The 21,687-nt window shown below is 50.6% G+C and overlaps 2 protein-coding genes across 2 annotated transcripts in view; one reads left to right on the top strand and one right to left on the bottom strand.

Annotated features, from left to right (window-relative positions):
- Positions 1-339, top strand: part of ddx56 (DEAD (Asp-Glu-Ala-Asp) box helicase 56) — a 29,229-nt gene extending 28,890 nt beyond the window's left edge. The window contains exon 14 of the mRNA XM_056431829.1: positions 50-339. Coding sequence (XP_056287804.1) covers positions 50-133 — 84 coding nt within the window. The 3' untranslated portion in view covers positions 134-339. The remainder of the gene's footprint in view (positions 1-49) is intronic.
- A 513-nt stretch (positions 340-852) lies between these two features.
- Positions 853-21,437, bottom strand: aebp1a (AE binding protein 1a). Its single transcript, XM_056431929.1, is given in 24 exon segments — positions 853-1,687; positions 1,788-1,887; positions 2,080-2,219; positions 2,581-2,827; positions 2,903-3,028; positions 3,158-3,331; positions 3,453-3,649; positions 3,724-3,847; positions 3,955-4,034; positions 4,401-4,545; positions 4,647-4,731; positions 10,092-10,136; positions 10,138-10,181; positions 10,184-10,225; positions 10,342-10,363; positions 10,365-10,416; positions 10,419-10,448; positions 10,653-10,726; positions 15,865-15,924; positions 16,020-16,080; positions 16,588-16,647; positions 16,841-16,954; positions 17,030-17,287; positions 20,973-21,437. Coding segments are annotated over 24 exon segments (3,108 nt in total). The 5' UTR covers positions 21,238-21,437; the 3' UTR covers positions 853-1,124.
- Between the last annotated feature and the right edge of the window lie 250 nt (positions 21,438-21,687).

Raw genomic sequence — 21,687 nt, forward strand, 5'->3', positions numbered from 1 at the left:
TGTTTGAGCCTGTCAGTCCTAACGAAGGGTTCGGTTCCCCCTTCTACAGAAGAACATCCCGGGGAAGAACCCTCTGAGGAGCTTCAGGTACAGCGCAGCGAGGAACCCGAGAGGCAAAGCGGGCCCGTCGTAGCTGCAGAGCCCCGGAACCGGCACCCGGTCCTGGAACCTGAACTGAGTTCCGGAGGGACTCTGAACTCTTGAACCTTTTGAGAACCAGAGGCCGAATGCAGGAAGAGTCGAGTCCGAAGACGCCAATCCTAAACGTACAGTATCTGTATTCTTACGTCTGACGAGCCCACGATGAAATGTTTTCAATAAAGTGAATTATTCTCCAAACGCAGTTTTATTTGTGTTGTAGTTGCAGCTTTAACACATGAAGCATAGACTTCTATACAACCAGAGGAGTCGCCCCCTGGTGGTCAGGAGAGAGAATGAAGCTTTAACACATGCAGCATAGACTTCTATACAACCAGAGGAGTCGCCCCCTGGTGGTCAGGAGAGAATGCAGCTTTAACACATGCAGCATAGACTTCTATACAACCAGAGGAGTCGCTCCCTGGTGGTCAGGAGAGAGAATGCAGCTTTAACACATGAAGCATAGACTTCTATACAACCAGAGGAGTCGCCCCCTGGTGGTCAGGAGAGAGAATGCAGCTTCAACACATGAAGCATAGACTTCTATACAACCAGAGAAGTCTCCCCCTGGTGGTCAGGAGAGAGAATGCAGCTTTACTAAACAAAGCTTTATTGTTCGTGGTGCTGAAGTTGGCAAAATAATTTGTACTTTTTTTCTCTCATTTTCATTTTTCATAAATTTTCTCTTTAAAGCCAAATAATCCACAGACAAAGTTCATTTTAGAAAAAACACTTATTTTTAATGGATGCATTGGGCAGTACATTGACTCAGTCTAACTGAGGCCGGCGGCTCCGTGAAGCCGTGGAGACTCTACAGGTAAAGGTGTGATGCAGGAGGCTCACGGCTCGCCTGCTCCCTTAAAGTCGTTTCATAACGGCAACAAACCAGAACGTGGTTCCTGTGAACGTGGTGAACCCACCGAGTAGAAACAGGTCTAAATAGTGAAGCCGGTGTTTCCTGTGGACCCTGAAGGCCTCTATAGCGGTCAGTCAATCGTGTACTCGAAGGCGTCGTCCTGCGTGGGAACCAAGTCGAAGTCCACGCTGTCGAACGGGTTCTCCGTCACCCAGCCGTCCACCGGGAACCACGAGTCGTACCAGGAAGTGGTTCTCTCGGTCTCGGGTATTTCCGTGGGGGCTGTCGTTGCTGCTGCTGCTGTTGTTGTGGTTGTGGTGGTCGGAGTGGTGCTCAGACCGGCTCTTAGTTTCTGCTGACGCAGCCGGCGTAGACGCACGATCCGGAGCCTCCGGAGCCGCTCCGCCCGCTGAGCGGCGGCGTGGCTGTCCACGGTGGTGGCCGGCGTGCCGCTGGCCGCCGTCGTCTTCGGGGCGCTGGCTTTGGGGACCAGCCGGATGGGCCTCTGGCCGTGGAGCGCCATGATCTGCTTGATGCGGTCCCAGTTGGACCGGGCCAAGGTGAAGCTGCAGCCGGTGGCGCCGGAGTCGTAGCCCACCATGCACAGGCGGGTCTGAGGCGTGTAGCCGTCGGCTTTGGCGGTGACCCGGAACTCTCCGGGGTTCAGCAGCCGCCAGTAATCCCCGCCTGCGGCTGGAGAGTTCGGGGAAAGGGTTCGGAGATGAAATCCCGGACCCCCAAAAGAAGTAATCGTTGTGAAATAGAAAGAATCTCTCGGTGTGAACCGACGTACCGGTTTTGACGTCGTGCCGTATTCCCTCCACGGATATGGTGGCGTTAGCCAGCGGCGTTCCCTCCACGTCTCGCACCACACCTTTTATCCCCCGATGGACCTGCACCAGAAACAGAGTTTCAGTTCCACCCACAGTCATCTGAATAAGTGCTACAGTAGACTTCTATACAACTAGAGGAGTCGCCCCCTGGTGGTCAGGAGAGAGAATGCAGCTTTAACACATGAAGCATAGACTTCTATACAACCAGAGGAGTCGCCCCCTGGTGGTCAGGAGAGAGAATGCAGCTCTCACCTGTTCGATGAAGGACAGCAGAGACTCGCGGTTGTTCTCCCACTCGAGAGGAAGTTCACTCTCGTGGGGGAACTTGTCGCATCCCAAGAAGACGGACAGCTCGAAGCAGTTGGTGTGCAGGTAGCTGAAGTCGTTCATACCTGTGGGGGAGCGACAGGAAGAGCTCCGTCACACCTGGTGGAGTCCAATCACCGTCCTTCTAGTTCTAGTTCGGGGCGGCTTTAGCTCAGTGGGGTAAGAGGGCTGTCCTGCAACCGCAGGGTTGTGGGTTCGATCCCCGCTCTCCCCATTAGTTGCAAGTCGAAGTGTCCTTGAGCAAGGCACTGAACCCCCAGTTGCTTCCCGGGCGCTTCACCGCAGCCCACTGCTCCTTAATAACTAAGGATGGGTTAAATGCAGAGAACTAATTTCCCCTTGGGGATTAATAAAAGTGTATATTCTTATTCTTCTTCTTATCCAGGTATCTTCATTCCTACGTCCCTCCTTCGCTTCCACACTTACTGCCCACCACCGGATCCCAGCCGGCCCTGTTGGTGATGCCCTGGCCCGCGGTGACGTCGTCCCCGTGGCACGAGCCGCGGTAGGTCTCCGTCATGGTCAGGTGGCTGTGTGCGTACACCATGGCCAACCACCGGAACATGGCGTCGTCCTCCGTCTCCCTCTGAGACCCCTCGTTCTGCCGCTGGAGGCGAGCCCACGCCTCCTCGCTCATGTCGCCGGAGCCTCTCCAGCGCCGACTGTCGGTTGACTTGTCAGAAGAGATTTTATGGTTACCGTCTGGCCGATTGGATCGCCTCTACGCTTGATTCGGTTCTAGGCTTACGGAGATCGCCGGGCGCTGCATGTCAAAGGGGTACGCCACCAGTCTTTCTCCTCCTTGCAAGTTGGCTCCCAGCACGAAGGGGGTGCGCTCCATCCAGGAGATGATGGACTTCGTCTCCGTGCCGATCTGAGGAAGCAGGAAGCAAGAGAGAAGTTTGACGTCGGATCAGAAGATCCTGTGAACCACCAGCGGCTCCGAGGCGTTCGGTAGTTCCCGTGGTCTCTGGTTTCATCTGTTGTATAAAGTTCTCCTCACGGAGCCATTGAGGAAGTTTTCCGCGAGGGGGATGTGATGGTTGGGCACGATGCGAGGGACCCAGCCTCTGTCCTCGGCCCCCCACAGGATGCTGTTGAGGTCCGGGAAGTTCTGGAAGATGTCGTAACCTTCTTCGGTCCAGTGGCCCAGAGCCCAGTTCCCCATCTCCGAGCCCTGCAGGACAAGAGGGAGGACCACATCAGGATGTTCCAGATGCAGTGCCGTTCGTCTGTACGCCCTCTGGTGGTTATGGAGAGTATTGCAGCGGCGCTAGCGGACGAGCTCCCGGTCGTACCGTCTCGTAGGCCAGCTCGTAGGCGTCGGGGTTGAGCGAAGGGACCAGGTGTATTCTCACTCTGTCCACCAGGCGGCGCACTCTGGGGTTGTCGTCTTTGTACTCCTTGCACAGAAACTGCATCAGCAGGAGGAGGAGCTCTCGACCCAGCGCCTCGTTGCCGTGGAGACCGGCCGTGTACCGGAATTCAGGCTCACCTGGCGGGAACAAGAAGAAAGCCGACATCACGCATGCGGGCCGGCGGCCGGTCGGTTCTGTAGCCGTCTCGTACCCGTCTCGTGATCCCCGGGGTTGTCGGAGATCTCCATGGCGTACATCTTCAGGCCCTGGGAGCTCTTCCCGACGTTGTAGATCCTGGTGATGTTGGGACACTCTTCGTTTATCAGCTTCATCATCTGCAAGACAAACGAAAAACAAGATGGTGGCGATCCTAACCGCCGAACTGGAGGCTTCGTGACGCCCCCAATCGGTCACGGCGGCTCCGCCCACTCGGTGGTCACACCTGTCTCATCTCTTTGTAGTTGTGGTGCCGGAAGTCCAGGTCGTCCAGCGGCGTGACTTCATTCTCGCTGCGGTAGCTGCCTGAAAGAAGCAGCGCGCGGTTACGGTTGTTTCTGGTGTGAAGCGGCTAAATATGCTAAAAGTAACGTTTTCAGATATTTGGACTGCCATGCAAACCGTTTGCCTCCGAGATGAAGTAGAAAGTATCAGGGAATGTAAATGTAAAGTAAAACGTTGTTCTGTGCAGTGTTCTGGTGAATGTGCTGGGTTGTGTTCCACCTTTGGAAAGTGGCTGGAGTAACCGAGTGGAGATGATGGAAGTCTGCTACGTGACGCCGGCGGTCAGGAAGTTCATGTCGTGAAATGGACTCTTGGCAGGAAGTGGTTCCCCCGGTGGAGGAGGACATGTTCCTGTAAGGAATGGAAACTCTGTGGGTGCGGACTCACTGGGCAGCTGGCAGGCCAGGACCTCGGCCCGGAGGCACAGGCTGCCGTTCCAGCTCTGCGGCAGGATGCGGATGTACCGCGCCACCACGGGCGCCGAGAACTGGCCCAACACCGGCGTGTCCTTGTCCACGTTCCCGTAGAACAGCTGCAGGAGGAGACCGACCGCGGAGCGTCAGTTCCCCATCGACGGGCCATGAGCTGTTAGCGCCGGTGTGAGGTGACGGTGGTTGTTGATTATTCTCTCACCCATTCGGCGTAGCCGTCGTGGAGGGTCGTCCAGTCTTGGCTGTCGTTGCTGAAGGCCACGAAGTACGAGGACACGAAATCCTCTCTGGGGAGAAGAGAGGAGTCACTACTCACTATTAGGACATCATTCCATTTCTTTATTGTTTTCGATGTCTCTTTTTTTTAAATGTTTAATTAATTAATTTTTATTTATTTCCATCTCATCTTATTTCATCTCGGTGAACCCGCTGTGTACTTCCCACTCGGCATCGAACAGCCGACTCGGTTAGAGACCAGCTGCTGAACGGAGAGAATAAAGAGAGGAGGAGACCCAACACGGAGCAAACTGAAGGAGAACAATTCAATTCAATTCAGTTTATTTGTATAGCCCAATTTCACAAATTACAAATTTGTCTCGGAGTGCTTTACAATCTGTACACATAGACATCCCTGCCCCAAAACCTCACATCGGACCAGGAAAAACTCCCAAATAACCCTTCAGGGGGAAAAAAAGGGAAGAAACCTGCAGGAGAGCAACAGAGGAGGATCCCTCTCCAGGATGGACAGATGCAATAGATGTAATGTGACCAGAAGGACAGATTTAGAGTTTAAATACATTCAATGAATGTGACAGAGTGTATGAATAGTTCATAGTAGCCATATTCCACGATGGAGACCTCCACGATCCATCAGGCAGATGGCGGTAGAGAGGAGGAGTGGGCGGAGTCTCAACAGTGGGCGGAGTCTCAACAGGACAGTGGCGTAGTCAGGAGCAGGAATTCCACGACCCAGACCTCGATGATCCATCAGCAGATAGGATCTATATCGTCTCATAGGGTCCGATGACCCCATGAGACGTGAAGTCACAAGGACTCCGGGGAGAAAGCAGAGTTAGTAACGTGTGATTGAGAGATGAAAATTCATCCTTAAGGAGAAAAAAGAGGAGATAGGTACTCAGTGCATCCTATACGTCCCCCAGCAGCTATAAGCCTATAGCAGCATATCAAGGGGCTGGACCAGGTGAACCTGATTCAGCCCTAACTATAAGCTCTGTCAAAGAGGAAGGTCTTAAGTCTACTCTTAAACGAGGTGACTGTGTCTGCCTCCCGGACTGAAATTGGAAGCTGGTTCCATAGAAGAGGAGCTTGATAACTAAAGGCTCTGGCTCCCATTCTACTTTTTAAGACTCTAGGAACTACAAGTAGTTCCGCATTTAGTGAGCGTAGCTCTCTAGTGGGGCAATATGGTACTACAAGCTCCTTAAGATATGATGGAGCATCACCAATCAAGGCTTTGTAGGTTAAGAGAAGAATTTTAAAAGTGATTCTTGATTTTACTGGGAGCCAGTGCAGAGCAGCTAGTGCAGGAGTGATGTGATCTCTATTCTTAGTTTTAGTGAGAACACGAGCTGCAGCATTCTGGATCAACTGGAGGGACCTAAGAGACTTATAGAGCAGCCTGATAATAAGGAGTTGCAGTAATCCAGTCTCGAAGTAACGAACGCGTGAACCAATTTTTCTGCATCTTTTTGAGACAAGATGTGCCTGATTTTTGAAATATTACGTAGATGAAAGAATGCAGTCCTTGAGATTTGCTTTACGTGGGAGTTAAAGGACAAGTCCCGATGAAAGATAACGCCAAGATTCTTTACAGTGTTGTTGGATGCTAGGGCAATGCCGTCTCCAGAATCCACATCACCAGATAATTGATCTCTGAGGTGCTCAGGGCCGATTAAAATTACTTCGGTTTTGTCTGAGTTTAACATCAAGAAGTTGCAGGTCATCCATGTTTTTATGTCTTTAAGACATGCTTGAATTTTACCGAGTTGGTTGCTCTCCTCTGGTTTTATCGATAAATATAGTTGAGTATCATCTGCATAACAATGAAAGTTTATGGAGTGTTTCCTGATAATATTGCCCAAAGGAAGCATGTATAAGGTAAATAAAATTGGTCCAAGCACAGAACCTTGTGGAACTCCGTGATTAACGTTGGTGGTTATCGAGGCGTCATCGTTTACAAATACAAACTGAGATCGATCTGATAAATAGGATTTAAACCAAATTAGTGCCGTGCCTGAAATGCCAATCGACTGCTCCAGTCTCTGTAACAGGATGTCATGGTCAATGGTGTCGAATGCAGCACTAAGGTCTAACAAGACCAGGACAGAGGAGTCCTTTATCTGCTGCCATTAAGAGGTCATTTGTAATTTTCACCAGTGCCGTCTCGGTGCTGTGGTGTTTTCTAAATCCAGATTGAAATTTCTCAAATAAACTATTATGATGTAGAAAGTCGCACAACTGATTTGCGACCACTTTCTCAAGGATCTTGGAGAGGAAGGGGAGGTTAGAGATCGGTCTGTAGTTAGCCAACACCTCTGGATCCAGAGTGGGCTTCTTCAGGAGAGGTTTAATAACAGCCACTTTGAAGGAGTGTGGTACGTGGCCTGTTAGCAGAGACACATTGATAATATCTAATAGAGAGCCAATTAAAGGCAAACGTCTTTCAGCAGCCTCGTCGGGATGGGGTCCAAGAGACAGGTAGACGTGTTCGAAGTAGAAACCGTTGAAGATAATTGGTCACGGTTGATGGGAGAAAAGCCCTCAATTATACACCAGGGCATACAGCGGTTTCCAAGGCCATTCCACTTGAGGACAGATTGGCACTGGTTAAGGGCAAGAGATTATTAATCTTGTCCCTAATAGTTAAAATCTTTTCATTAAAGAAGTTCATAAAGTCATTACCACTGAGGTTTATAGGAATGCTCGGCTCCACAGAGCTGTGACTCTCTGTCAGCCTGGCTACAGTGCTGAAGAGAAACCTGGGGTTGTTTTATTTCTCTATTACTGATGAGTAATAGGCTGCTCTGGCTCTACGGAGGGCCTTCTTATATGTTTTAAGACTATCTCGCCAAACTAAGCGGGATTCTTCGAGATTAGTTGAACGCCATATGCGTTCAAGCTTTCGTGACGTTTGCTTCAGTTTGCGGGTCTGAGGGTTATACCAGGGAGCAAACCTCCTCTTCCTCACTGTCTTCTTCTTCAGAGGGGCTATCGAATCCAGTGTCATTCTCAGAGAGCCTGTGGCACTGTCAACAAGATGATCAATCTGGGACGGACTAAAGTTAGACCAGGAGTCCTCTGTTATATTGAGACGTGGTATCGAATCAAATACAGAAGGAATCGCTTCTTTAAATTTAGCTACAGCACTGTCAGTTAGACATCTGGTGTAGAAACTATTGACTAACGGAGTACACTCCGGTAGTATAAATTCAAAAGTTATGAGGTTGTGGTCTGACAGAAGAGGATTCTGTGGGAAGACGTTCAAATGCTCAATGTCAACGCCATAAGTAAGAACAAGATCAAGCGTGTGGCCAAAGCTGTGAGTGGGTTTCTGTACTCTCTGACAGAAGCCAATCGAGTCCAACAAGGAGATGAATGCAGCACTAAGGCAATCATTATCAACATCCACATGGATATTAAAATCTCCAACAATAATAACTTTATCGGTTTTAAGAACCAAACTTGATATAAATTCTGAGAATTCAGATATAAACTCTGAATATGGACCTGGTGGCGGTACAGAATCACAAATCGAATTGGCTGTAGTGTTTTCCAGGTTGGATGTGAAAGACTAAGAACAAGGCTTTCAAATGAGGTGTAGTGTAATTTTGGTTGAGGATTAATTAATAGGCTCGATTCAAAGATGGCTGCTACTCCACCTCCTCGACCGGTGCCTCGAGGAATGTGAGTATTAATATGACTTGGAGGAGTCGATTCATTCAGGCAGACATATTCTTCATGGCTCAGCCAGGTTTCAGTTAGGCAACATAAATCAATGTGATTATCTGATATTAAATCATTTAGTAACACAGCTTTAGATGACAGAGATCGAATATTTAGGAGACCACATTTAATAGACCTGTTTTGTTGCACTGCTGAAATAATGGTGTTAACTTGTATAAGGTTATTGTGTACGACTCCTCTTCTGCTTACTTTTGATTTATTTAATTGAAGTGGCCGTGGGACAGACACAGTCTCTACTCTAGAGTCATGGGTGGGTAACTGCTCGAATGGAAGAGCAGAGAAGGGTGTTAAACTACAACTCTGCTCCCGGTTCCTGATCTGAACCCTGGGTTGTCATGGATTAAGTCCGGTGATCAACTTGGTCATATTCGCAGAAATGAGACGCGCTCCGTCCAGCGTGGGATGGATGCCGTCTCTCCTCATCAGGCTTTCCCCAGAAAGTCTTCCAGTTGTCTACGTAGCCCACATTATTCGCTGGGCACCACCTCGACAGCCAGCGGTTGAAAGACGACATTCGGCTATACAATTCGTCTGTCTGCAAATTTGGGGAGGGCCAGAGAAAATTACGGTGTCCGACAACGTCTTGGCATAAGCACACCGATTCCACATTAATTTTAGTGACTTCCGGCGGGCTCGGGCGTCATTACCACCGGCGTGTATTACAATCTGACTGTATCTCCGCTTATCCTTAGCCAGCAGCTTCAAACAAGACTCCACGTCGCCCGCTCTGGCCCCCGGGAGGCACACCACTCTGGTCCGCGGCTTCGCTAACGTCACGTTCCTGACTATAGAGCTCCCGATAACCAGGGTGTGTTCCTCAGCGTGTCGCTGAGCAGGGAAAACTGGTTGGAAACGTGAAGTGGTTGGTGCACAGCGGGCTTCTGTGTAGACTTACTACTCCTGGAACAGTTACCCAACCACCCGGCTGCACGGTTACCGCCGGGGAACAGCTAGCAGCTGACTGTAGCTCCGCGCCGACTACGGGAGCGGGCGGGCTAACTAGCATAGCTGTCTGAGCTTCGATAGCGCGGAGCCGTGCATCTAACCCACTTAGACCTGCCTCCAACCTAGCAAATAAACTACACTTGTTGCATGTATCGTTATCATGAAGGGAGGCAGGGGGATAACTATACATGAGACACACTGAGCAAGAGGGAGCGGGAGGGAGAGAAGAAGAAGTCATGCTCGCTGCTGAGCAACCAGAGCTTACCGGAAGAGTGAGATGATGTGTTCAGGATGTGTATCCTGTTGGATCCATGGAGGCTCCTCACGGAGACCAGATGAAGCAGCCGGGCTTCAAGTCGTTTCACGGTGACAATGAGTTAATAATTATTAATTTAAATGACACTCGAGAAGAGCGAATAACTCTCAGAGCTGTCTTGAACCATTGCGTCTCCGTGACGCGTCTGGATGTGTATGTTCAACTGACTGAAGGCGGTTATGTGTGATGTCCGTGTTGTGTTTCCGGTTGTCACGCTGCCCCCTACTGGCCACAATACTTAGGTTTGATAATTGAAGGTTACAATTATGACTTTTAGACTTTGAAGATGATTGAAAAGACTAAAATATGAGAACAAATCTTTTCCCATCTCATAATTTTGATTTTAAAACCCAACACTTCTGTGTGTCTCCATCTCCATAGAAGCGTTCTCTGGAGCCTCACAGGTTCACTGAGTTCCGTCCCTGCGTGATGACCCCGTGAACTCCACCTCTCGCGGGCGTCCACCTCGAACCAGTGGTTACGCTCCTCCGACACTCGGCGCACCAGGCGCCGCCGTCATCGTCGTTAGCGGAGCCCTGCACGCCAAGAAACAAGAAACACCGCCGTCAAAACACGTGAACAGAACCATCAGAACCTCCAGACCAGGGTCCAGAACCTCCTGACGAGGGTCCAGACCCGGTCCGGCCTCTACCTGCATGTTGAGCGGCCCCTCGGGCCATGAACCCGTGGTGAGACTGGGAGGAAGCCAGCAGCTGGTCGTCCTCCAGCGGTGGGACTCCAGGCCCAGAGGAGGACAGTCTGGGGGACACTCAACAGCTGTCACATGTTTAATAAGAAGAAGTATTCAGACCTTGTCGTGGAAATACTTCACGAGAAGTAAAGTACATCTGATGTTTCTGTATCTTATATATATGTTTACACATGTTTATACATGTTTATATTTCTGTTTATGTATGTTTATATTTCTGTTTATATATGTTTATATATGAGTGCTCCTCGTACTCTTGAGTTCAACAGGGACGATGATCTGCTTCAGTCGCTCCTCTTCCTCTTCCTCCCAACTCTTCCTCAGCCGGCTTCTCGGAGGTTTGATAGAAAACAGAACATGTGTTAGAAACCTCAGAGGTCACGTCGGTGTGGGTCAGAGGTCACGTCAGTGTGGGTCAGAGGTCACGTCGGTGTGGATCAGAGGTCACGTCGGTGTGGGTCAGAGGTCACGTCGGTGTGGGTCAGAGGTCACGTCGGTCTGGGTCAGAGGTCACGTCGGTGTGGGTCAGAGGTCACGTCGGTCTGGGTCAGAGGTCACGTCGGTGTGGGTCAGAGGTCACGTCGGTGTGGATCAGAGGTCACGTCGGTGTGGGTCAGAGGTCACGTCGGTGTGGGTCAGAGGTCACGTCGGTCTGGGTCAGAGGTCACGTCGGTCTGGGTCAGAGGTCACGTCGGTCTGGGTCAGAGGTCACGTGGTCTGGGTCAGAGGTCACGTCGGTGTGGATCAGAGGTCACGTCGGTCTGGGTCAGAGGTCACGTCGGTGTGGGTCAGAGGTCACGTCGGTGTGGGTCAGAGGACACGTCGGTGTGGGTCAGAGGTCACGCTGAGGTCAGAGGTCACGCCGGTCAGAGGTCACGTCGGTGTGGGTCAGAGGTCACGTCGGTGTGGGTCAGAGGTCACGTCGGTGTGGGTCAGAGGTCACGTCGGTCTGGGTCAGAGGTCGTCGGTGTGGGTCAGAGGTCACGTCGGTCTGGGTCAGAGGTCACGTCGGTGTGGGTCAGAGGTCACGTGGGTCAGAGGTCACGTGTGGGTCAGAGGTCACGTCGGTGTGGGTCAGAGGTCACCTCGGTGTGGGTCAGAGGTCACGTCGGTCTGGGTCAGAGGTCACGTGGTGTGGGTCAGAGGTCACGTGTGTGGGTCAGAGGTCACGCCGGTGTGGGTCAGAGGTCACGTCGGTCTGGGTCAGAGGTCACGTCGGTGTGGGCAGAGGTCACGTGGGTCTGGGAGAGAGGTCACGTCGGTGTGGGTCAGAGGTCACGCTGGTCTGGGTCAGAGGTCACGTCGGTGTGGGTCAGAGGTCACGTAGGTGTGGGTCAGAGGTCACGTAGGTCTGGGTCAGAGGTCACGTCGGTCTGGGTCAGAGGTCACGTCGGTCTGGGTCAGAGGTCACGTCGGTGTGGGTCAGAGGTCACGTCGGTGTGGGTCAGAGGTCACGTCGGTGTGGGTCAGAGGTCACGTCGGTGTGGGTCAGAGGTCACGTCGGTGTGGGTCAGAGGTCACGCGGTGTGGGTCAGAGGTCACGCGGTGTGGGTCAGAGGCCACGTCGGTCTGGGTCAGAGGTCACGGCAGTGTGGGTCAGAGGTCACGACGCTGTGGGTCAGAGGACACGGCGGTGTGGGCCAGAGGTCACGTCGGTCTGGGCGAGGTCACGTCGGTTGGGTCAGAGGTCACGTCGTGGGTCAGAGGTCACGTCGGTGTGGGTCAGAGGTCACGTCGGTCTGGGTCAGAGGTCACGTCGGTGTGGTCAGAGGTCACGTCGGTCTGGGTCAGAGGTCACGTCGCTGGTGTGGGTCAGAGGTCACGTCGGTGTGGGTCAGAGGTCACGTCGGTGTGGGTCAGGTCACGCCGGTCTGGGTCAGAGGTCACGTCGGTCTGGGTCAGAGGTCACGTCGGTGTGGGTCAGAGGTCACGCAGAGGTCTGGGTCAGAGGTCACGTCGGTGTGGGTCAGAGGTCACGCCGGTCTGGGCTCGGTGTGGGTCAGAGGTCACGTCGGTGTGGGTCAGAGGTCACGTCGGTGTGGGTCAGAGGTCACGTCGGTCTGGGTCAGAGGTCACGCCGGTGTGGGTCAGAGGTCACGTCGGTGTGGTCAGAGGTCACGCCGGTGTGGGTCAGAGGTCACGTCGGTGTGGGTCAGAGGTCACGGTCTGGGCTCAGAGGTCACGCTGGGTGGGTCAGAGGTCACGTCGGTGTGGGTCAGAGGTCACGCGTCGGTGTGGGTCAGAGGTCACGTCGGTCTGGGCTGAGGTCACGGGGTGTGGTCAGAGGTCACGTCGGTGTGGGTCAGAGGACACGCCGGTGTGGGCCAGAGGTCACGCCGGTGTGGGTCAGAGGTCACGTCGGTCTGGGTCAGAGGTCACGTCGGTGTGGGTCAGAGGTCACGTCGGTGTGGGTCAGAGGTCACGTCGGTGTGGGTCAGAGGTCACGTCGGTGTGGGTCAGAGGTCACGTCGGTCTGGGTCAGAGGTCACGTCGGTGTGGGTCAGAGGTCACGTCGGTCTGGGTCAGAGGTCACGTCGGTGGGTCAGAGGTCAGGGCTGAGGTCACGCCGGTCTGGGCAGAGGTCACGCGGTGGGTCAGAGGTCACGTCGGTGTGGGTCAGAGGTCACGTCGGTGTGGGTCAGAGGTCACGCCGGTGTGGGTCAGAGGTCACGTCGGTCTGGGTCAGAGGTCACGCGTGGTGTGGGTCAGAGGTCACGCCGGTGTGGGTCAGAGGTCACGTCGGTCTGGGTCAGAGGTCACGTCGGTGTGGGTCAGAGGTCACGTCGGTCTGGGTCAGAGGTCACGTCGGTGTGGGTCAGAGGTCACGTCGGTGGGGTCAGAGGTCACGTCGGTCTGGGTCAGAGGTCACGTCGGTGTGGGTCAGAGGTCACGTCGGTGTGGGTCAGAGGTCACGTCGGTCTGGGTCAGAGGTCACGTCGGTGTGGGTCAGAGGTCACGTCGGTCTGGGTCAGAGGTCACGTCGGTGTGGGTCAGAGGTCACGGTCTGGACAGAGGTCACGTCGGTCTGGGTCAGAGGTCACGTCGGTGTGGGTCAGAGGTCACGTCGGTCTGGGTCAGAGGTCACGTCGGTGTGGGTCAGAGGTCACGTCGGTGTGGGTCAGAGGTCACGCGTCGGTGGGGTCAGAGGTCACGTCGGTCTGGGTCAGAGGTCACGTCGTGTGGGTCAGAGGTCACGTCGGTCTGGGTCAGAGGTCACGTCGGTGTGGGTCAGAGGTCACGTCGGTGTGGGTCAGAGGTCACGTCGGTCTGGGTCAGAGGTCACGTCTGGGGTCAGAGGTCACGCCGGTGGGGTCAGAGGTCACGTCGGTGTGGATCAGAGGTCACGTCGGTCTGGGTCAGAGGTCACGTCGGTGTGGGTCAGAGGTCACGCCGGTCTGGGTCAGAGGTCACGTCGGTGTGGGTCAGATCGGTCTGGGTCAGAGGTCACGTCGGTGTGGGTCAGAGGTCACGTCGGTCTGGGTCAGAGGTCACGTCGGTGTGGGTCAGAGGTCACGTCGGTGTGGGTCAGAGGTCACGTCGGTGTGGGTCAGAGGTCACGTCGGTGTGGGTCAGAGGTCACGTCGGTGTGGATCAGAGGTCACGTCGGTGTGGGTCGGTGTGGGTCAGAGGTCACGTCGGTGTGGATCAGAGGTCAAGTCGGTCTGGGTCAGAGGTCACGTCGGTGGGTCAGAGGTCACGCGGTGGGTCAGAGGTCACGTCGGTGTGGGTCAGAGGTCACGCGGTCTGGGTCAGAGGTCACGTCGGTGTGGGTCAGAGGTCACGCCGGTGGGGTCAGAGGTCACGTCGGTCTGGGTCAGAGGTCACGTCGGTGTGGGTCAGAGGTCACGTCGGTCTGGGTCAGAGGTCACGTCGGTGTGGGTCAGAGGTCACGTCGGTGTGGGTCAGAGGTCACGTCGGTCTGGGTCAGAGGTCACGTCGGTCTGGGTCAGAGGTCACGTCGGTGTGGGTCAGAGGTCACGTGGGTCTGGGTCAGAGGTCACGTCGGTGTGGGTCAGAGGTCACGTCGGTCTGGGTCAGAGGTCACGTCGGTGTGGGTCAGAGGTCACGTCGGTGTGGGTCAGAGGTCACGTCGGTGTGGGTCAGAGGTCACGTCGGTGTGGGTCAGAGGTCACGTCGGTGTGGGTCAGGTCACGTCGGTCTGGGTCAGAGGTCACGTCGGTGTGGGTCAGAGGTCACGCTCGGTCTGGGTCAGAGGTCACGTGTGGGTCAGAGGTCACGCGGTGTGGGCAGAGGTCACGTCGGTGTGGGCAGAGGTCGTCTGGGTCAGAGGTCACGTGTGGGTCAGAGGTCACGTGGGTGTGGGTGAGAGGTCACGTCGGTCTGGGTCAGAGGTCACGTCGGTCTGGGTCAGAGGTCACGCTGGGTCAGAGGTCCGTCTGGGTCAGAGGTCACGCCGGTCTGGGCAGAGGTCACGTCGGTGTGGTCAGAGGTCACGTCGGTCTGGGTCAGAGGTCACGTCGGTGTGGGTCAGAGGTCACGTCGGTGAGGTCACGCCGGGTCAGAGGTCGGTGTGGGACAGAGGTCACGTCGGTGTGGGTCAGAGGTCACGCCGGTCTGGGCCAGAGGTCACGTCGGTGTGGGTCAGAGGTCACGTCGGTCTGGGCTGGGAGGTCACGGTGGGTCAGAGGAGGTCACGTCGGTGTGGGTCAGAGGTCACGCCGTGTGGGTCAGAGGTCACGCCGGTGTGGATCAGAGGTCACGCTGTGGGTCAGAGATCACGCCGGTGTGGGTCAGAGTCCGGTGGGTCTGGGTCAGAGGTCACGCTGTGGGTCAGAGGTCACGTCGGTCTGGGTCAGAGGTCACGTCTGTGGGTCAGAGGTCACGTCGGTCTGGGTCAGAGGTCGCGTCGGTGTGGGTCAGAGGTCACGTCGGTCTGGGTCAGAGGTCACGCCGGTCTGGGTCAGAGGTCACGTCGGTCTGGGTCAGAGGTCACGCTGTGGGTCAGAGGTCACGTCGGTCTGGGTCAGAGGTCACGTCGGTGTGGGTCAGAGGTCACTGGTGTGGGTCAGAGGTCACGTCGGTCTGGGTCAGAGGTCACGTCGGTCTGGGTCAGAGGTCACGTCGGTGTGGGTCAGAGGTCACGTCGGTCTGGGTCAGAGGTCACGTCGGTGTGGGTCAGAGATCACGTCGGTGTGGGTCAGAGGTCACGTCGGTCTGGGTCAGAGGTCACGTCGGTGTGGGTCAGAGGTCACGTTGGTCTGGGTCAGAGGTCACGTCGGTGTGGGTCAGAGGTCACGTCATATTTGACTCATAAGTGATCTCAATTTTAAAAAACTATTTCTTTCACTGAAGATGTGAATGTTTAAAAACACAAATATGTAGTTTTATTCATTTCATTTATTTATCCATCAATCTGCTGAACCAGCCGCTCGCTGTAGTTCTAACAAGAGGTCGTTTGTTAGGGACTACTTTCAGCGGCGGATGAATCCACAAGATGTTCTTTACCTTTTTCTGCCTTTTCCTTCCGAGCCGTCTCCTCCTCCTCCTCTTGCTTCTTGGTGGCCACTGAGAAGAGAATCAGAAGGATCATCTCAACAGATCAATACCGGTCTGGTTATTGATCGGAGTATTGATAAGTTATCGTGATGATCGACGCATACAGTCGGCGTGTCGCATACTCTTCATACCACGGGACGACGAAGGGGACGGAGGTCGTCTCTTCTGAAACACAAACAGGTGATCAGACTTTTCTTTATTATGGAGAGAAACAATGCGACGTTCTGGTCGTGACTTTGATTAAAATGACTTCAAAACTAGGAAAAGACAACACGATGTGTTATGTTACAAAATACAAAATACAAGATGATTACTTATTTATTATTACTTATTTAATTTAATGTAATTAATGTAATTAATTACATTTTCATTTAATGAAAATTATTAATATTATTTGTATTTTTTATTTGAATTTGTATTTATTTAATTTTATTTTGTAAAAAGATTTGAAAAATTAAAAATATTATTTGAAAAAATGTATTTTAATAAATAAATTTTTTAATTTGTTAAAAAAATGTGTATAACATTTATTTTGTAAAAAAGCCCCATCTACAACACAATATTTTTTAATTCAGTACATAACATTATTTATCTCTCTTTAAACCCAAACATCTGTTTCGCATATTTGCAATTCTAACTTTTATAATCCATATTATACAAACACCGGAGTACCTGGGATGTAGTCGATGGCCTCGGTGGTCACAGCTTTGTTATATCGACCACGCATCAGATCTGTGAGGAACACGGCACATAAACTAATTATCAAAACATTATTATAATCATAATATAACGAGGTGCATCGTCGACACAGAGGAAAAACAATCTGCATCAACCAAATCTTCTTCTTTGTTCGACCTTCGACTTTATTTTGATATTCTGTGAGCGAGCTCTAAAAACCCAGTTTGGTGACCCGTGACAGTCTCACCCAGGTCCGGCTCGACGGGCTCCTCCAGTCCAGGTCCGGTCTCGACGGGCTCCTCCAGTCCAGGTCCGGTCTCGACGGGCTCCTCCAGTCCAGGTCCGGTCTCGGGTCGAATGGCTGTGAGGATCAAACTTCAACAGTTAAAAACCAATCTGGAGGATGTTCGTGATGAGTAATGGCGACAGTACGTACGCGAGGCCCAGGCCAGTTCGACCAGCAGCCGCTCCTCTTCCTCGTCCAGAGGAGGAGGAGCGGTGGCGGGCAGCGGCGCCATCGTCGCCACGGTGGTCGCCTGTGGCTTCCTGGTGGCTTTGGGCCCTTTGGGCTTCTTGGTGGGCTTCGGGGCTTTGGGCTTCCTGGTGGGCTTCGGGGCTTTGGGCCTCCTGGTGGGTTTGGGGCCTTTCTGCTTCTTCGCTTTCGCTTCCTTCTCCGCCGCTTTCTTTGCTTTGGCTTCAGGAGACGAGTCAGAAGACGAGAAACTCTCGGTTATCCACCAGGCTACGTAGTTACGTTCAGGAAAAGATCGTAAAATACGTAGTTACGTTTAGGAAACGATGGTGAAATACGTAGTTAAGTTTAGTAAAAAAGAAAGATTGTGAAATATGTAGTTATGTTTAGGAAAGGATCGTAAAATACGAAGTTAAGTTTAGTAAAAAAGAAAGATCGTGAAATACGTAGTTAAGTATAGCAAACGATGGTGAAATACGAAGTTAAATTGAGTAAAAAAGAAAGATCGTGAAATACGTAGTTAAGTTTATTAAAAAAGAAAGATCGTGAAATACGTAGTTAAGTTTAAGAAAAGATCGTAAATTATGAAGTTACATTTCAGAAAAGATCGTAAAATACGAAGTTACGTTTAGGAAACGATGGTGAAATACGTAGTTAAGTTTAGTAAAAAAGAAAGAATGTGAAATATGTAGTTACGTTTAGGAAAAGATCGTAAAATACGTAGTTAAGTTTAGTAAAAAAGAAAGATCGTGAAATACGTAGTTAAATTTAGTAAAAAAGAAAGATCGTGAAATACGTTGTTAAGTTTAAGAAAGGATCGTAAATGATGTAGTTACATTTAGGAAAAGATCGTGAAAAACGTAGTTAAGTATTGGAAAAGATGGTTGAATATGTAGTTAAGTATTGGAAAAGGTCATAAAATATTTAGTTAAGTTTAAGAAAAGATTGGGAAATACGTAGTTAAATTTAGTAAAAATGAAAGATAGTGAAATACATAGTTAGGGTTAGGAAAAGATCGTGAAAAACGTAGTTAAGTTTAGTAAAAAAGAAAGAACGTGAAATACGTAGTGAAGTTTAAGAAAAGATCGTAAATTATGAAGTTACATTTCAGAAAAGATCGTAAAATACGAAGTTACGTTTAGGAAACGATGGTGAAATACGTAGTTAAGTTTAGTAAAAAAGAAAGAATGTGAAATATGTAGTTACGTTTAGGAAAAGATCGTAAAATACGTAGTTAAGTTTAGTAAAAAAGAAAGATCGTGAAATACGTAGTTAAATTTAGTAAAAAAGAAAGATCGTGAAATACGTTGTTAAGTTTAAGAAAGGATCGTAAATGATGTAGTTACATTTAGGAAAAGATCGTGAAAAACGTAGTTAAGTATTGGAAAAGATGGTTGAATATGTAGTTAAGTATTGGAAAAGGTCATAAAATATTTAGTTAAGTTTAAGAAAAGATTGGGAAATACGTAGTTAAATTTAGTAAAAATGAAAGATAGTGAAATACGTAGTTAGGGTTAGGAAAAGATCGTGAAAAACGTAGTTAAGTTTAGTAAAAAAGAAAGAACGTGAAATACGTAGTGAAGTTTAAGAAAAGATCGTAAAATGTGTAGTTAGGTTGAGGAAATAGGTAGTGAGGTTTTAGGGTTCTAAGGATGAAAAGGTTCCTCATTGGAACCCTTTAGTCCTACAAAGACCTCTTGAAGACCGTAAGCGGTCCTCAGAGGTTCGAGACCTCAGCCGTCCAATCAGAACTCTGGAGCCTTTCTCCTCTCAGAGCAACACCGTATCTATCGAGAGAACATCTTCACTGCCGCTCATTCCTAAATCTGCCATTTGATGACAACGTAAATACTTTGAGGGTCGTAGGAGATCTCAGAACCGTCCGTCGTCTCCGTCGGCGCCTCCTCCTCCACCTCCTCCACCGTCTGCTGACTGATTAAAGACTTTCAGTCGTTGGTTTAAACTACATGGAACATTACAGAGAGCAGATCTCTGGGTTGTTTACTCCACCCGCAGGCGATGGCGGCTCATGTTCTCCAGCCAGACGGGTTTTTTTCCGATGTTCCACTGGTCCTTGAACACAACAACCCCCTCACTGCCAAACCCATTACTCAACCCCCGGAGAAGTGGAGGGGCCACTGAGCAACAGAAATAACATGAGACGACATGGAATATCTGCTCCGGGTCCAGTTCCAGATCTCAAGGATGGTTTTTGGTTTCTCAGACACAAAAAGTTTCTATGTCAGATTAATAATGTTAAACTTTATGAGATTAATAATGTTAAACTTTACTCTGAATAATGACAAATTTGTCTTTCAGCGTCATAATCTAATTTAAGAACCGCATTTCCATTGAAAAGTTGTTGAGATATTTCAATTTGCACCAAAGTTATTAACCAGCTGACCGACAGATACAAATATATATAAATATATGTGATAAGTCAACGTAGCCTCCGAAAACTGTTCGGGTATTTTACCAAAAGTGACACATTTGGTGCGTTTGTCGACAAAAGTTCAGCAACATTATACGTAGTTAAGTTTCAGAAAAGATCGTAAAATATATAGTTAGGTTTAGTAAAAAATCCTAAAATACGTGGTTAAATTTAAGAAAAGATGGTGGAATACGCAGTTAGGTTGAGGAAAAGATCGTAAAATGTGTAGTTCGGTTGAAGAAACGATCCTGAAATATTTTGTTAGGTTTAGGAAAAGATCGTGAAATACGTAGTTAGGTTGAGGAAAAGATCGTGAATACGTAGTTAGGTTTAGAAAAAGATCGTGAGATACGTAGCTACATTTAAGACAAGATCGTGAAATACGTTGTTAGGTTGAGGAAAAGATCGTGAAATACGTAGTTAGGTTTAGGAAAAGATCGTGAGATACGTAGTTACATTTAAGAAATGATCATGAAATATGTAGTTAGGTTGAGGAAAAGATCGTGAGATACGTAGTTACATTTAAGAAATGATCGTGAAATATGTAGTTAGGTTGAGGAAAAGATCGTGAATTACGTAGTTAAGTTTAAGAAAAGATCGTAAAATATGTAGTTATATTTAAGAAAATAAGGTCAAATATGTAGTTAGGTTTATGAAAAGATCGTTAAATATGTATTTAAGTTCAAGAAAAGATCGTGAAATACGTATTTAAGTTAAAGAAAAGATCGTTAAATGCGTAGTTAAATTTAGTAAAAGATTACGTTCCGTGACATCAACCCGCCCTGAGTTTAATGTCTTTATACTTCCTGCGTGATTAAGTTTTGACGTTTTAACGATCTTAATGAATCTCCTCTCCGCTGTGCGTAGCGTTCACGTTGCGGTGAACCTCTCAACATGTCAACAAACGATTACAGCACTGCAGCTTGATGGACGGCAGGAAGCTGAGACGGTGACGCCCCCTCTGCGTAAACAAGGCTTGTTTTGGGTCTGGAGTTTACTTAATTACGACCCTTTTCATGGAACTCAAATCAGCCTCAGAGCTCCCACCGCTCAGGCCTTGTGGTTTTTTACTTCATGCAGCGGAAAAGTAAAACATGCAGATCCTGAAGTGCTGCTCGTAAATCCTGCCTGCGAAGTGGAAACACGTCTGCTGCTCCTCGGCTGCCTCTCTCAGCGTCTCTTCTCCGTAACCGAGGCAACCTGCCAAGGAAACTTCTTGACCGCCGACTGCAAAGTTTCAGTTCTCAAACTTTCCAAAACAAGTTGTGTCTGAAGTGCACCTGGGGGGGTTAACGTGCACCTGGGGGGGTTGACGCCTCCGGCGAGCTCGGTTGTCAGAGCCGGAGATAACAGAAAACTGTCTTCCTGCCTCCAGAGATCAGTTGCAGCCTTTTTCCCCGTCAAGGTCAAAGGTCAAAGAGAAACGTTTACATTCAAACCTCCTCCGGCCTCGCTCACACGGAGGCTCCTTCTTACCTGCCTCAATTTCCTCAGGTGTCTTCTTCTTCTTTGGTTTCTTCTTCTCCTCCTCCTCCTCCGCCACTTCAACGGGCTCGTCCGACATTCGGACTACGCCGTCATCCTCCTCCTCCTCCTCCTCGGCCCGTCTCCCCGCCGGCCCTCGGGGTTCTCCGGCGTGGATCCGACCTCCGGAGACTCGGTTCTCCTCGGCGGCGTCTCCAGCGGCGACCAGGGCGCAGCTCAGGGCGACGGCCGCCGCCCAGACCACCAGCAACCTCATCGCCCCCAGGGAGCGCGCTGCCTGACCTCGGACGACCTCTAGACCACTCGACGTCCGGCCTGCAGACACTCAGCTTCCTGTCGAGGGCTCAGGAGACATGAAAGGAGAGTTTGTGTCCTGGGAGAACAAAAGGATGAGCCAGCGGAGGTCTGGAGAGCGTCCTCCTCCTCTGAAGGCAGCGTGGAGAGAGAGAGAGAGAGAGGCTTTAAAGCTGGAGAGGAGTAACTGTCTGGGTTCTCTACAGCAGAGCAACACACCTCCCTCCTCCTCCTGCTGCTCCTCCTGCTGCTCCTCCTCCTCCTGCTGCTCCTCCTCCCTCGTGGCCCCTCACCCATCTCTGAGCAGAGGGAGGAACATCTGCCACATGTGACATTCCTCTAAGGGAGGAGGAGAGAAAGAGAAAGAAAGAAGGAATTTTAAAGAAAGTTATTGTTTTATTAAATGATAGAA

Source organism: Pseudoliparis swirei, chromosome 15, assembly GCF_029220125.1.
Source record: "Pseudoliparis swirei isolate HS2019 ecotype Mariana Trench chromosome 15, NWPU_hadal_v1, whole genome shotgun sequence".
Lineage (NCBI taxonomy): Eukaryota > Metazoa > Chordata > Actinopteri > Perciformes > Liparidae > Pseudoliparis > Pseudoliparis swirei.